Source organism: Bacillus rossius, chromosome 2 (assembly GCF_032445375.1).
Source record: "Bacillus rossius redtenbacheri isolate Brsri chromosome 2, Brsri_v3, whole genome shotgun sequence".
Taxonomy (NCBI): Eukaryota; Metazoa; Arthropoda; class Insecta; order Phasmatodea; family Bacillidae; genus Bacillus; species Bacillus rossius.
Window position 1 is genome coordinate 83752775 of NC_086331.1, and position 15835 is coordinate 83768609.

Consider the following 15835-nt stretch of genomic DNA (forward strand, 5'->3'; position numbering starts at 1 on the left):
TTTTCTATGTGATACAAAACTATAAATTTGCAAACAGAAAAATAAAACATCTATCAGTAGTTATATAATTATAAATACAAATTATAAACTGTACAAATTGATAAATTTTCAATTAATAAGTTTAACTAGCCTAATAAGCATTTATTGCACACACAAAAACTGGAGGTTATGTACAGGACATGGAGCTATGAATCATCCCATTTTAAAACTTTGAAGCCCAAGAATGCATTATTTATAAACACACACTCACATCTTAAAATATAGTGTTCAGTTAAAGCACCAAATCACCAATGAAAATAATAATTTTTGAAGTACTTAGGTTCATATCCATTTTTATGGATTGAACGTAGTTCATGTTACTTAAAAAAAATCAGGCAGCTCACTGTTTGTGTACAACATACTATATTTATAAAAATACATTACCAAAAGATGATCATTGTTACACATCCAAGTAACTGCCATACAAGAGCAGCAACATTTCCTACAGAAAATGATGTGAACATGCCTGATTTTAGGAAATGGAACTCTGCCCACTTTAGTTAAGGTGTACAAATAAATTATAAAACTCTGTAGACATATTTCAATGGATGATCATACAATTCAAAATATATTTTGGTTGCTGGAAATGTGTTCCTGCCGTTGATTGTGCCTTGCTATCAAAAGATGCCTGCAGGGATGTGTTGATAGCCATTTAACACATTTCTTGTAGCATCTCACACCCCCCGGGTAGTGATTTATATCCTATAGTCTGTGGTCATGCAAAGTGTGTTAAATTTGACATTTCTCACATGTAATACTAATGGTCTACGTATTTTTTAGCCACTGTTTTTCTGTCACCAATATTTGTAAACAAACATCATGTTTCTTTGCAAGTGACATTTAGAAAATGGTTGCCACTGGTACTACTTTTGAGAACTTTCATATTTGAAACATGTTATAGGATACAGACTTCACATCCTGGCACTTATACTATGTCATAGAAAAGTCCTTGGAAAGCCAAAAGTGCAACAGAAAAACAGAGTTGACCAAAATTCTGTTGATTGAGTTTCGTATTGTACATACTACACAATCTGCAAGTTGTACCCACCTATTTTACAACAACCTCGAGAAAGGCTCTGAACAAGTTGGGTACCAACTCGGTATTCAATAATTGAGACATACTAGGTCGAGGATGAATTATCAATTCTTGCCTTTGTCAAAGTGTGATCCCCTTCATTAAATAAAATTGTATGTTCATAAAAAATTAAGTATACACATTATACAGTACAAAGTTGTATAAAACAAATACCTGTATGATGTGTGGTCACACATAAATAACAAACCCTGAGATGTTAATGGTTGATGATAATGGTGTTGTGCATGATTCAGACGGTAGACGGTTCAAAGGAAGGGCACAGCTGGAGTGGCTTGCTGCGGGAATCATTGCCATAGGTTCCTGGTCCAGTGAACAGACAAAATACAGTAAAAGCGTGAATGATTTGCCTGAGCTGTATAGTTTGGAGTGTTGGAAATATCTTCTCAGATGCGAAACTACCAAATGTCTTGTCTTCCTCACACAAGATAATTTAAACTGACTAATTATTCATCATGTTATAACATTAGGTAAAATCTTTCCATCACACTCAACTGTTATGTGAATCTTCATTTTTTGATAATGAGTATGAAATAAAACAAAATTATAGTAATAGGAATTCTTAATAATAAAATCTAGTTTTAATTATAAACAAAAAAGTTCATAAAATTGTAGATATCAGTATTATATATATGTATACATATATATGTATACATACATATATATATGTGTATACACATATACACACACACACACACACACATATATATATACATATATATACACACATACCATACATACTGAATAATAATAGTAATAAAACCATAAAATGTATTAATTAATTCTGTACATGAAGCATTCCAGAAAAAAGTGAACCTCAATGTATAATTAGAATTTTAATAAACTACTAACAGCTAGATAAAGCTAAATCATAAGTGAGAAACCTTGAAAGAAAAATAATTCAAAAAAAGAAGACAAAGTTGATTTTAATATTACATTTTTACTGTATTACAATCTCTAATGGTAAAAACCTACATGAATGAGAGTCATGTGGTTAATTTTGGTAGCACTGAAAATTGTGTGTGTATGAGATTTCATATGTCTGATGTAAAACATTAATGGTGCCTTAAGTTTAATTGAATTTCAAGAAGAATAAGCATTTTGATTTATCATAGAATGAATTGACCACGGTTTGTCTTGTCTGATCCATTACAAAAATTGTTTAATGTTGCATTTCTTAAATTACTGACTGAGTTTATGCTTCAAACTTGTTGAACACTTTCAGCATTTCATATTAAGAAACATATTTGAATTCATTATCTTTTCTACGGATTAACTCCAGAGTTATTTAATGTTCAATAGTGTTCCCCCTCCCCCATTGCTGTTGTAGCAGCTAGCAATGTTGTAAAGATCATTACTATTATGCACATATCAAAGTTGATGCTAACACAACAGGTCAAAGATCGCACTTTGCATTGAGAATGTACAATCACACCATTACTTCAAAGGGTATTACCAAGATGATCTAATAATGGGCCTTACTTACAAACAAATAAAAATCAACAAAACGTAGTCTTTAAAATAACACAGTTCAGATATATTTCGACAATTGAGAGCCTTTGGTCTCTTTAATTCTTAATAGTTAAATAGCTTATTGCAGCTTTTGCTATTGTATCTTAAAAATGTGTTTTCATTTTACTGTGTACATAACTGATTAATAAAGCTCCAGTTTTTTTAATAAAATCACACATGTCCTGCCTGTGACAAATGTTCCACCCAAGACATGCACAAATTTAATAAAGTGATAAATATTTCTATTTTTTTGTCATATTAGTTGAGCATTATCTGTATATACAAACCTCTGATTTAAAATTTAAAAAGAAACTGTGAAATAAATTTAAGTAGATTAATAAAACACTCTTAGGTGTTGATGAATGTCTATTTACTCTAATCCATTTAATATATGTATTTATGTGTATGTATGTATGTATATGTGTGTGTGTGTGTTTTTTGTTTTTAGAAAAAAATTAGACATTTTTTCTGTTGGTAAATTATTAATCAAATATTCAAATCTTTACTCTCTTTAAAAAATATAACAGTTGCTGATTATAAATAAATTTAGGACCAGAAATTTATTACTATAACTATCTCAGCAAGAACAATGGAATGCCTCATGATATATAAGATAAGATAGTTGTTACATGGTAGCAGCTAATGAAATTAAAAAGGTGTATACACCAAAATGTTAAGAATTTTCTTCAAAAGATGAAATGATTGATAAGAACATCAAAGAAAGATAACATAAGACTCATAACATATTACTGTTTTTTTTACATTGAACCATATTTGTAATGAATTAACTGCAGTGTATTTCATAAATCATTCGTAAAAGAAATATTTATAAAAATATGGAACATCAACACAAAAGAAAAGTGTATAAATCAAAGTACTTTAAAAAACACAATACAGATTCACATATGTATTAAAAGTGAGCAAAACTTTTTAAAAGTTGTTTGATAGCGTTTAATGATGCACGGTTACGCACCAAAGATTAAGGTAACTGGATTTCCAGGATGGCAATAGCCTCCGATTCATTTTAGTACTGACTCAGTTCTCAAAATTTTAGCCAAGCCGAGATGTTGGGATCGAACCCATGACCATCACATGAGCACTATCCATTAGCGATCATGGCGGAAAAAGACCATAAAGTACATACACTGTCAACATTTACTGTGTGTTCCCAAATTAAAAAAAGTCATTAATAAACAGAATAAAATTTTATAGCATAACTGGGCTTATATATGAAAAATTAAATTATACAGACTTGGAAAACAACTAAGCTACATTTTTCTTTACTAAAATTTACTCTCTTGTTTTTTGCATTCATTTTTCTTGAAATAACTTAAGATCACCAATAAAATATTCTTGTATGCAAAAATCCCTTTCCCCAACAACATGCTAAACTTAAATTAATTTTATTTACTGTCAGTATATATTGTTATATACATCAACCTCTTATCTTATTTAAGACACAGATGTGGACATAACAAACACTGTATAACTATAAAATAACTTTTTATCACATAACAAAGTACAAGGCCTCAAGGAAGTATGTCCGGTTTGTGATAATTCAGTGAAACAATCAAGTCTAAAAGCAGTGTGTCAAGTTTTTATTAACTACTACAGAAAATAAATTAAAATGTCCTACATTATAGTTTTTGTAACAAAGGTTCATCCAAAAGTCAGGATCTATACCACCTTCACTCTACATCAGAGCACAGCACAAAATCAAACAAAGAAAACAACAATCTCAATAAAATTTGGAAAGCAATTGTAGGCCTGTAAGGTGTAATTCTTAATTACTTGAAACACTTAACAATTAAATTTCGTAATTTCTATTTTAGCATACTGGTTTTTGAGTGAGAATGTCTGCATCTAGATAAGCATATTTTCTGAATTATGCCTAGTTATATTGTTTTATCAAACACAGCAATATCTTTTCGTATTTTACATACTGCTGTCTCACTGTATGCCTGTGAGTTGAGGGATGTGGGAGAAGGGATTCTTGCTAGACAAAGCAAGGGATGAAATAAAGGGAGGACAAGTTTTTAATTGCCTTACTGTAAAATATAAAAGGTGTATAGCAATTAAAAACATAAATGGTTTCAATCCCTGTTGTCAGTTGAGTCAAACATTGTGCGTGAAAATTATACACTGCTAGTAATGGCAACTGTTTGTTTCTGAATGTCATGTATTTCATATTAATTAGATGTGGTGCCTGTAAAAAATTCACATATATATTGTTGAACAAATTAAGTTACGTATTTGCCTATTAATTTTTGTTGCATCCTTGCCTGTCTTGAGATACAAACAACTTGCTTGGAGTTCACTGTATAAAGTGGAATTAAGTTATGATTTTAAAGATGGCATAAGTAAAAAAAAATTAATAATAATAAAAAAGTTACAAGCAGGAAATATCGATTTCGCACTTGTCAGTGTTTAAACTTTTTACCAGTTGACTCATCAAGCCATATAACCAAATTAAAATTTAAAACCACTGATGGATATACTTGATGCTCGAATTTTCTTAACCAAGCAAACAATTATTTGACTTCATTGTGCTTCCAGCTTCTATTTTATTCATCTTTAAAGACACACTGCAACATTTATGTAAAATGATTCCAAATTTGTGTCAATGAAGATGAAATAAATTAAACTATTTATCAGCAATAGATTGTGATTGTAGAATAGTTAGCAAACTAACATACTGTAGGACTAAGACATACATCTGAAAACACATTAGAATGGCAATGAATGGAAGTATTTTTAATTTTTTTTAAGACAATGGTGCAACAGACACATAACTGCGAACGTTATGTACCTTCAATACATTGAACACACAGCATTAGCCATCACTAACATGTAGCGCTAGTGTTCTGGCACACTTAAATTTTGTTTTTCCATAAAGTAAGTATTTGAACAAATCTACATCTATGGTATAGCAGTGATTGTAAACAAACATGCACGTAAAGTATTAAATAAATATTTGAACGTATTAAACATCACAGATGGGATAAGAGTTTAGTAGTTAGGTTTTTAAAACTTTATTTGTATTTTTCTTATGGTGAAAATGTTGGTACTACAAAAATATGACATTATAAGCAGGAAAAAATTATAAGAAGGAACATTATAACAGGGTTCTACTGTAGTATAAATGGATTCCGAACCCTCTAACAAGAATATAATAATTGCACATTAGGTCGTTCACTTTCAGCATAACTGTACTGCCTGGCATAACAGAGCATGTTAAAACCTTATAATTAGAGACCTGAAAAAGTAGATGTAATTACTTAAAAAAATGTTTAATTACTTAAAAAAATGTTTAATTTTTCTCAATAACAGGTGTATCATCCTTAGAAATAGTTATTTTCCGAAGTTAATGGGATTTTTTCAGACTTGACTTATAAAACTAATAATTATTTATGTGTTGGAACAGAACAACTTGTTCAATGACCTAAAACACTCCAATCTTGATGTGAATTGATTAAGCTTTAAAGTTTTTACCCAAATAAAGCTGATGCTTTTTAGTATTTCTACTTCACAAAAGCTTTGTCACAAGCTGACACAAGAGACATTTTTATCTTCATAAGCTGAAAACAATATTCCTTGAGAAGTACAAGCAAAGCCCTTTGTCAGATCTCCTAGATAATCACACAATAAAAGGGCTGTTGAATATTTTGATCCCCCCAGCTTCATCAAAATTTCTACAATGTCTGAAGCAAGATCTTTTTTTTTACAAATTCACAGTGTGCTAGAACAACATCAAAATTTCTACTAGACAAAGATGTCAAATACTAAACACCACTGTTGCTATTTGCCTTCTTGTTTGAAGAAGTTTACAATATTTAATAGTACTTTGCTAAATAAAATATGGACTTGAACCACGAATTTCATATTGTAGCAATTGACACTGGGAACAAATTTGCCGGTTTTAAACCTGTGAGCAAGTTTTTGAACTACATTTTTCCAGAATGCTAACAGAGGCAATTATTAGAACTGGGTTTTCCAAGTTATCAGGCAAAATTTGGAAAAGAACCATAAATACGTACCCTTTTCCTTACTGTCTGTGGTTTCATCATTAAGAAGGAAACTTTTTCTGCTCTCTAGCAACCTGCGCACCTGCATGGTGTTGCACAGCTTCAGAATATGATGAATTAACACATCCATAACAGCAGGTTTTTCTAAGGGTACATTCGCTTTAGCAAACCTTTTTTTTTGTTTTTAGTTAACAATTAACTTTTTTTTTTGGCATTTAGCACTGTTGCAAATAATAAGCACTTAGGTCTGAACTTTATTGTTTGGGTATGTGGCTGACTTCTTTGCAGCAGTATCATGTTTGGCGGTTTTTGAGTGTTTAAGAACATTTTCTTTCTTTTCTATGTCTCTAAGCAGTTGAAGTCTATGCACATTAAATTTTTTGTGTTACAAGCATAGAAAGCTTCCCCTCTGAATTCTTCCGCACTCATATATGCATTTACGGGAGGCTTAGATGTTACAAACAAAAGATTTACTGCTTGATTTAACATTTTCAGTACAATTCCTTTCCTATAAATAACCAAAACCACAGAAAAAAAACCAAAAATACTTCTGTATGTACTCCTTGTCACTTTACTCATTGAAAATAGAATATATATATATATATATATATATATATATATATACACACACACACACACACACACACACATATATATATGTATGTTTTTGCAGCAACAGTGGTTTTAAATGATAATTGAAATATTTTGCTATCAGATGTAAATGACAAATTATTACTATAAGCCATCACATCAATTCTAACAAGAATGGAAGAAATTCATACATCACCTTTTTAATACTTTGTATGGATTTCATAAGTTTAAATTTCAATGAAAGCTTGATGTCTTTGTCATGTTACCAAACAATAACTATAAAACTATATGTGTGGAAGGGTTTGAAAACTTATCTTAATAATTATTTATAAACAAATATTGTTACTTGCATTATACTCCAGCATGATTTTCATTTTAAAGTTTTCGTTAGAAATTTTTTTTTTTTGTATTTGAGTGTAACCAACACAACAGTGACACCAACATAAGAGTCTCAACATGTCTTAGCAAGTCAATTTATTTAACTGAAATATAAAGACATTTTAAAAAAATTATTACCAATTTAATCAACATTCTACATACACAACAAAACAATTTACTTAAGAAAATGAAAATTGTATTCACATAATTAGGTCCAAATTTTCTTTCAAGCACAAGACAATTCTACTTTTGAAGTTGGCCAACTTTAAAAAAGCAGTAAAACCAACGTGTGTGTTAACGCCGTTCAGTTAACAACGACAGCGGTAAAACAATAAAATAAAAATTACCATACTGGCCACAAAATTACAAATAAATAAATAAATATATATTCCAATTTTATATATATAACAAGCAGAATGAATCCAACAAATTTCATTGCTAATGTGTCAAAAGCATTATAAATAAATAGCCATTTTAATTTAAAATGCAGAATTTTTTATTTTACATTTGAAAATGCAGAATTTTGCATTATTATTCGCATTACGGTGGTAGACAATATTTTAGGGCCCTACTTATAATTATGTATTTACAAATGCTTTAAAAAAATTGTTTTCCAAATATGAAAGTACAAGCAATATAACGTACTAACAATTTATGGATTTCTTACTTAATTTAACACAAAAAAACCATAAAAAAGTGTAGCAGAAATAAAATTACTTTGTACAAAAGTCATAAAACATATGCATACAACACATGAACAATGTTGCATACTTTATTTAATGTTTGGTCTAATGTCTCTTTGTGGTGTAGATGGAGGGTATGGGGAGCAATGAAAAAACTTTAATATAGAAATTGGATGTCAATTAAAAACAAAACCTGAGCTTCAAAGTTTAAAATAAGATTGGTACATTCAAGTACAGTACCTTTGTTTATTTCTATGATCTCACTGTACATGGAAACACAAAATATATATATCAACACACACTTATTCACATAACATGATCATGACTAGAAGTGCTTGTTATGTAAAATGTATTTACAAACTTTTTACTTCACAGCATTTATCAGATACAGAGCAAATATATAAAGTAAATGGAGGGACTATAAACTATTCAGTATTTATCACACTATTAAAACCAATAATGAAAACCAGTTAGTGTCATGAGTAATAGATTTACTCTAGAGGCTAATAAAGACTATGAGGTAAAAGTAATATCACAATAAGGAACTTAAAACAAATACCACAATAAGCAAGCTCTTTTCAAATCTCACTGCTTGTGTTGTATTTTTTTGTACAGAATCAAAATATTCCTAATGAAAATTCAAACAAAGACTGGAAATAATTGTATTATATTGAAAATCTTACACTTACCATACAACAAATCTCAAAAATATTGTGTAACTAATTATTTAATGGATCACAAAAACTACAATCAATGATTTGAGTGGGTCTTTAAAAACCCAAATATGAAACAAATCAGGAATATCATACAAAACTTGTAATTGTTGAATAAATTACTTATATACCTGTCTATACACCTGTAAAAAATTGTCTCTTAGAATACTGTTTAATATGCAATTTAATTTATAAGACAATAAAAATTACTTTGCATTTCCAACATAATACACACAAGATGTATAACTGTTTTTTTTTTTTAGAAACTGGACTACAGTCTTGTCTTTAAATTAAATATATCTTATTGAATTAAACTTTTTAAATATTATAAATTCATATATATTAAAATTTTTACTAACCAAACATACTATTTTGTTCATATATTAATACAATCCATGAAGAAAATAATAATGGACAAATTTAAAATGACAAAAAAACACAGCCATTAACTTTCATGAATCCAAACAAAGAAATTAATGAAGCCCAACATGAAATGTTGAAGATATTAGATTTTTTTAACAGCGTAACAATATTTACAAGAAAAACTTATTCAGCAACTGAGAAAAAAAAAGTTTTGGAAATACAAAAAGTAATAAGTCAGAATTAAAGGAATTTAATATTTTAACAATTATTGCAGTTTTACATCAAGTGTTTAGTAAAATCAAAAGTTGTTCACATGTAAGAACGTAAAAACATATAAACAGTAATTTTATAAAAATGTTGCAAATTTTTTACTTCCCATTCGTCTTTTGCTCAGAACACTAAAGAAATAATATAATTTTTCACTATGCAATAAATTTTTAACCTTATACACTATATACATAAAATATTTTTTATGTTTACCTATATGAATTACCAAAAACAATACAATATTATGGTGAATTGTTTTAAAAGTGCTGGAGGTTGAATTTTTACCATGGACTGTAAAATATCAAGCATTAATTAGCTGCAAAAAAATTTTTGAGTTGAAGTTCTCACATGTGGACTTACTAATAGACATATGTAAAGAAAATCATACAAGCATATTATCCGTATAAATTACAATTATTGCTGCTATTCAAAGGAAACATCATACTTCTTAAAATTCTTAACAAAATTTTAAGTAAGATGAAAAAATTTCCTCTGAACATTAAACATAAACACAGCCATTAACGAAGGCAAATATGACCACAAAACACACCTATTAATGAACGCAGTTATCGGAACCAAGAAAATGGGGGAAAATATAACTAAACCACATTTGATAATAACGGCAAAGGTATATTAATAGTTCACATCAGAACCATTTAATGATAATCAAAACATGACTTCATCTTATATAAAGTCTCTATAATAGCACCTTTGAATGTATAATACTCCTCTGTAATAATGTTCTATTTATAAACACATAAAAATTGATTCTGAAAACATGATTAAGTAAGAATTTGTTTCATGAATATGCAGTTAAATAAATTAAATAAACTTTGTATAATATAAATTATTCCTATAAAATTGATATAACTTTTTATAATACACCAAAATATTTGAATAATTAATTCATAACATATTAAACAATACACTTTAGAGTATAAATATTAAGTAGCCATGGCATTAATGCAAACTCCCCTTCAAATATATTTGCTAAAATATAGGAGTAAATGAGTCTTGCCACAACAGCACTTCACTGGAATCTAGGAGATCGTGCTGGCATCACTGACTAAAGGCATATGTCCACATTTTATTGCCTTCATGTATCTACAACATTATAATATTGAAAATGTGTGGCCATTAAGAAATCACACTTAGCAATGCAAATAGCAGTAGGCAGTAGAGAAAAACTTATGACCATATGCTAGTAAGGAACTACAGTAGTTTCTTTCATTTATAAATAACAAAGCTCAATGTGAGTATCCTACAAAATTACAATTTTAGCAATTTACTTGCATTAACTGCTCCATAATCTTATTTAATTTATCTTAACTCAAAAAACAAGCCTAAGAAAGATTTTGCATTTCCAAGCATAATATCACCCATGGCCAACACCACCATAATGTAACGTCAAGAAATGGAAGCAAGGTGCACTTGATTGACTTAACTTCACGTGTTGCTTCCACCCGAAGAATCTGTTGCAAGGGGGTGAAAACGCCGACACCTAAACCAAACCCACAGTTTAATCATGATATAAATGAATACAAGGAAAAAAGTTACATCTTGATTTTGTGTATTATACTTGCCTGGCATTATTTTCCACTAGCTTCAGGTCACGTAATGGTGGTGGATGAGGGAGTGGAAGCCCACCTGAAGAATCACTATCTGCTTCACTACTTTCTTCAGTTCGTGTCGGCCCAGGACTTGCAAGTAAGTGACTTGGAATCCCACGTAGTTCTCGCCCCATAACTGCAGCTACTGAAACCCTACAGCATCATTTCCATTTTTAAACCATTAACTTTTGCTTCAACAAATTTTACTTCTGAAATCAGGAAAAGTACTCCATTTAAAACAAGATGCTATTTATATTCCTAATAAGCCTACTTATTGAGAAATCTAATTTTTTTAACATTATTATATTAATAGTTTTCATTTCTGTGAGTGGTAGGTTATGTAATAAAGCATTGGTACAAAAAAAAATTTACACTTTATTAGAGTGAATTCATTAATTTTTGGCATTACATTGGAGACAAATAAGGAGTGAAACAGTAACATAGCGCAGCGCTGAATGGAATACATTGGAATACATTGGTGGGGAAAATGGAACAACCCTGAGACAATCTACTGACTCATTGCCATTATCTCCACAGTTCTTACTTATGAAACCTATGGGATTGACCCCGCCGGATATCGAACACAAATCTCCTTAGTGAAAGTATAGTCATTTGATCTGTGCCTCTACTTTACTTGAAGATATTAGTTATTTATAAAATAAAACTATTCTCCACAAAACTTTTTTTTTAGGTAATTTAACTAAACACTTTAATTTTTCGTTTTCCATTAAAAGGAGTTCCATATTTCAATGAATTTGAATAGTACTTAAAATCCTATAATTCTTCTTTTTAATGGTTTGTAGTATTCCCACTAAAATTATAATCAACATTAAAATCTTTTAAACTCAAATTAAGAAGAATCTTAAATCATTTAACTATTGACTATCAGCAGAATTTAGGATATGACAATACTTTTTTTAATGTTTCTTCAGTCAAAGAACCTAAATGAAATTTGGCATGCTTATAGCAGCTGGATGTGCCTAAGGTCGACTACTGACCTTGACTGTTAGATTTAATGTTGCAACAAGCACAAGCAAGTACAGTAAGTCCTCTATTTACGCCGTACCGATTTACGTCGTTTCGGATTAACGTCGCTAATGTTTGAGTACTCATGTTTCAATTTAAGTTGTCGCCGATTCACAATAACGTCGTTTACAATGACCGTAAATCTTTATTTTAACCAAAACACCGTATATAATTTGTTTATAATTCTTTGTTTCCTTCGGTAGTTAATTTATGCTATGTAGCGTAAGCTACACGTTCACCGCCTTATCTTATCATACATCATGAGGGACGCTTCCTGCTCTTACGTACAGTATGTACTATATATCTGTTTTTATATTTCAATCAATAAAGGTAATAAAGCAGCTGGTTAAATAACCATTCTATAAAGCTGAGAAGTACTAGTTGGACTTGTTTCCCACGCTGTCGGTTGTCATTTGCTGATAAAATTGCCCGTTGTCACGTCTGTATGCCAGCGCTTCCGGCCGACCTTGGGCCGTGGCCGGCCGGTGGCATGAAACATGGCTCATTTTGCGTCGTTTCTATTTACGTCGCGGTTTTCAGGAACGTAACCCCGACGTAAACCGAGGACTTACTGTATTATATTTTCTAAGTATCAAACAGTAAAACAATTATATAGTTTCAGTGGCGTCTCGTCAGGGCAAGCAAGGCAAGCAGTGCTTGCCCAGGCAGTTTCCAGACATTGAATTTTTTAAATAAATATTTTATTCAGAATAGTATTTTACTTTGGCTCGTGCAGTTAGGTGTATGTATTTTTTACACTATCTTCTTGGGACCCAATACTGTGCACTGTGCGCTATAAGAAAATAACTCGTTGACACACAAAACATCCTGTTTCAGAAGCGTTGCTAGGTTTAGAAGCGCTGGTAGGACCGCTTTCAGCAGGAAGGCTGCCGCAGTAGTTTCTTTTCGGAAGGGGGGTGGCATGGTACAAAGGTTCGAGGAGGGGATTGGCTGTAAAAATACGTGGTAGAAGCTACGAAGGTAACGCTTTCTTGCCGAACTGAAGCGAACATGGCCGAAGCAGACGGAGGAATTCTTCCGCCGACTGTACGGCTATGTCCGCTTCAGTTCGGCACAGCAGGTGCTGAGGTGGCGTTTCAGGAATGATTGACGTGCCAGTTTCTTGGTACACGTACCAGTTAACAGAGTTTCTGATCACGTATGAAGATAATTTCTTTTGTGTTGGTACGAAAAATACCAAGATTTAATTTTTACTATTCTAGTACATTTTTATGAGGTTCTTCTCTTTATTTTAAGTACTTACTTTGCCATGTGTTGTCTGTTTATATATTTTGTACCAGATATCGATGATACTACACTCCCACTTAGTATATAAATAATGTAGAGTTAAAGTAGGTATTTTACTATCAGAATAATGTAAGTCAAACATCATTATTTTTCAAAAATAATTTATAATTTAAAAAAAGTGTCAATTTTTCTACCTGTGGAATAGTCAATGTTCAGTTAAGAAAACTACTTAAATAGCACCCTTTTGTAACTTGAAATCAATATTTTCCCGGGAGAGGGCTCCCGGACACCCTCCCCCCTCCCCCATGTTTTGGGGTGAATGGAGTTGTTGCTTCCCCTCATGTAAACCTCACGCCTCGCCACTGTATAGTTTAAATCTATACTTTCCTGTTGGTTACAGGTTAAAAGCTTTAAGTTGGCCAAATTGCAAATTGCCAAGTTTCTAGCTAATACAGAAGTAGCTTAGAATTTGTGTAGATGAGTGAGTCAGTGAGTTGCACAAGGGGCTCTCTCTCTCTCTCTCTCTCTCTCTCTCTCTCTCTCTCTCTCTCTCTCTCTCTCTCTCTCTATCTATCTATCTATCTATCTATCTATATATATATATATATATACACACACACACACACATATATACACATATATATATATAAGGTTGTAGTTTAAAGTGAAGTTAATACAGGAATAAAGGTTTAAATTGGAATTCTACAAATATTTCTTTTATATGGAAGACAATATGTCTATGTTAATTCCAGGCCAAAAATTATGAGACTTGATTTAAGGGCTCCGCCCACCCGGGCACACACACGGTGCGCAGAGCTACAGGAAAAACAACGCGATTTAAAAACCACTTAAGATATCCGAGTAGGATCTATTTACGATAAGCATTTAAGAGTTCTCTGAGGACCGAAAAGTACTTTTGATTTCGGATTAAGTTTTGAAGCCATATTTTTAGAAGAGTTAAAATGGGTAAAACGCATGTTTTCAGAGTAATTTTTAGGCGTAAAACAACCAGTACAGATTCTTGAAAGCACTTAAGGGACTTGCATTACACCTTTATATTCATTTCTCGGCCATATAATGTTACGGTACCGCTAAAATTTCACAGTTATCCTGTGACGACGAGAAGACTGCGCGCCAGTTCAGAGCCATGCGCTTAGAGGCTAATCATGCTAGAAATACCAGCGAGCATCGCGCATATCATCCTGCCTCACTCACACACATACACCTGACGAGGCGGGCCCCTTAAAGTAATATATCTAATACCATTTTAATCTCAAACTTTCATTTCGAAAGGATAATTGAAAATGATTATTCCTGAACATTGTTAAATTATTATCAATAAGCAAATGTACATTTATTATGAATCCATTTTTACCTGTTAAACATTGGCAGATTTTAGATTAATTAACCATGCATATACATCATTGTTTCGTATTAAAATTAATATTGTAAAGTAATATTGATACTAATAAAATCACAAACCAACCCAAATATGATAGCTTTGGTGGCACTACATTTATCTCATAGCTGCAAGCACAGCAACCAAATAGAATAAATAAATATACATGCATTCATGTTCTCTCTTTAAGAAGTTTTGCCAAATAAATTATCTTCAATTTGTTATAATTAAATTTTGGAAATCTGCTGAATTATTAATTAAATACTGTTTCTTATGTATAATTTAAATGTAATTGCTAATTTACTTCATTTAAACTTATAAAGCCAATAAAAGTTATTATTACCTATTTTGCTGATTGGTTTTTTATTAGGTAAAGTCATGTAACTTTCTTTATTTTTTTACCACTGGTTTTTGTCTGAAAGCAGGCTGATACAATAATTTTGCGAGTCACGTAAGAGTTACATAGAAAAAGAGTTCTGTAATCATGGAAAAGACTCATGATTTAGCTGAAATGCTATAGCTATGTGCCTGTGATTGGCAGATATTGGTACGTGTAATTTACTGATTGGTTGAAAATTACATCCCATGAACATTCTTGCTCCTTCCTCAGAAAGAAGGGTGGCTCGGTTAGTCGTCGTGTGGTCATGGTACCGAAATATCATGGTCAAGTGATGGTTCAAAATTAAAAAATAATAAACGAGTGAAATTAAGTGAATTTTGCGGATGCTGTCCGGGCGGCTGCGTTTTGTAAACATTTATTGACCTTTAATTTAGAATCTGTTGACTGCAGTTGTACGTGTTTCGCCTGCAATGAGACTTTAAAATTTGTTTTTTGTCGTCATTCCAAGGCCAGAGTTCTTGGCATGTACCATGAGTTTGTATGTAGCC

At 31.2% G+C, this 15835-nt stretch overlaps 1 protein-coding gene across 3 annotated transcripts in view; it reads right to left on the minus strand.

Moving 5' to 3' along the window:
• Window positions 1-9740: 9740 nt before the first annotated feature.
• LOC134529418 (tau-tubulin kinase homolog Asator) overlaps window positions 9741-15835 on the minus strand; it is a 219619-nt gene continuing 213524 nt past the window's right edge. For all 3 annotated transcript variants that reach the window (XM_063363469.1, XM_063363468.1, XM_063363470.1), the window contains 2 exons: window positions 11248-11427; window positions 9741-11165 (listed from right to left, as the gene is read on the minus strand). In XM_063363469.1, coding sequence (XP_063219539.1) covers window positions 11111-11165; window positions 11248-11427 — 235 coding nt within the window. In that variant the 3' untranslated portion in view covers window positions 9741-11110. The remainder of the gene's footprint in view (window positions 11166-11247; window positions 11428-15835) is intronic.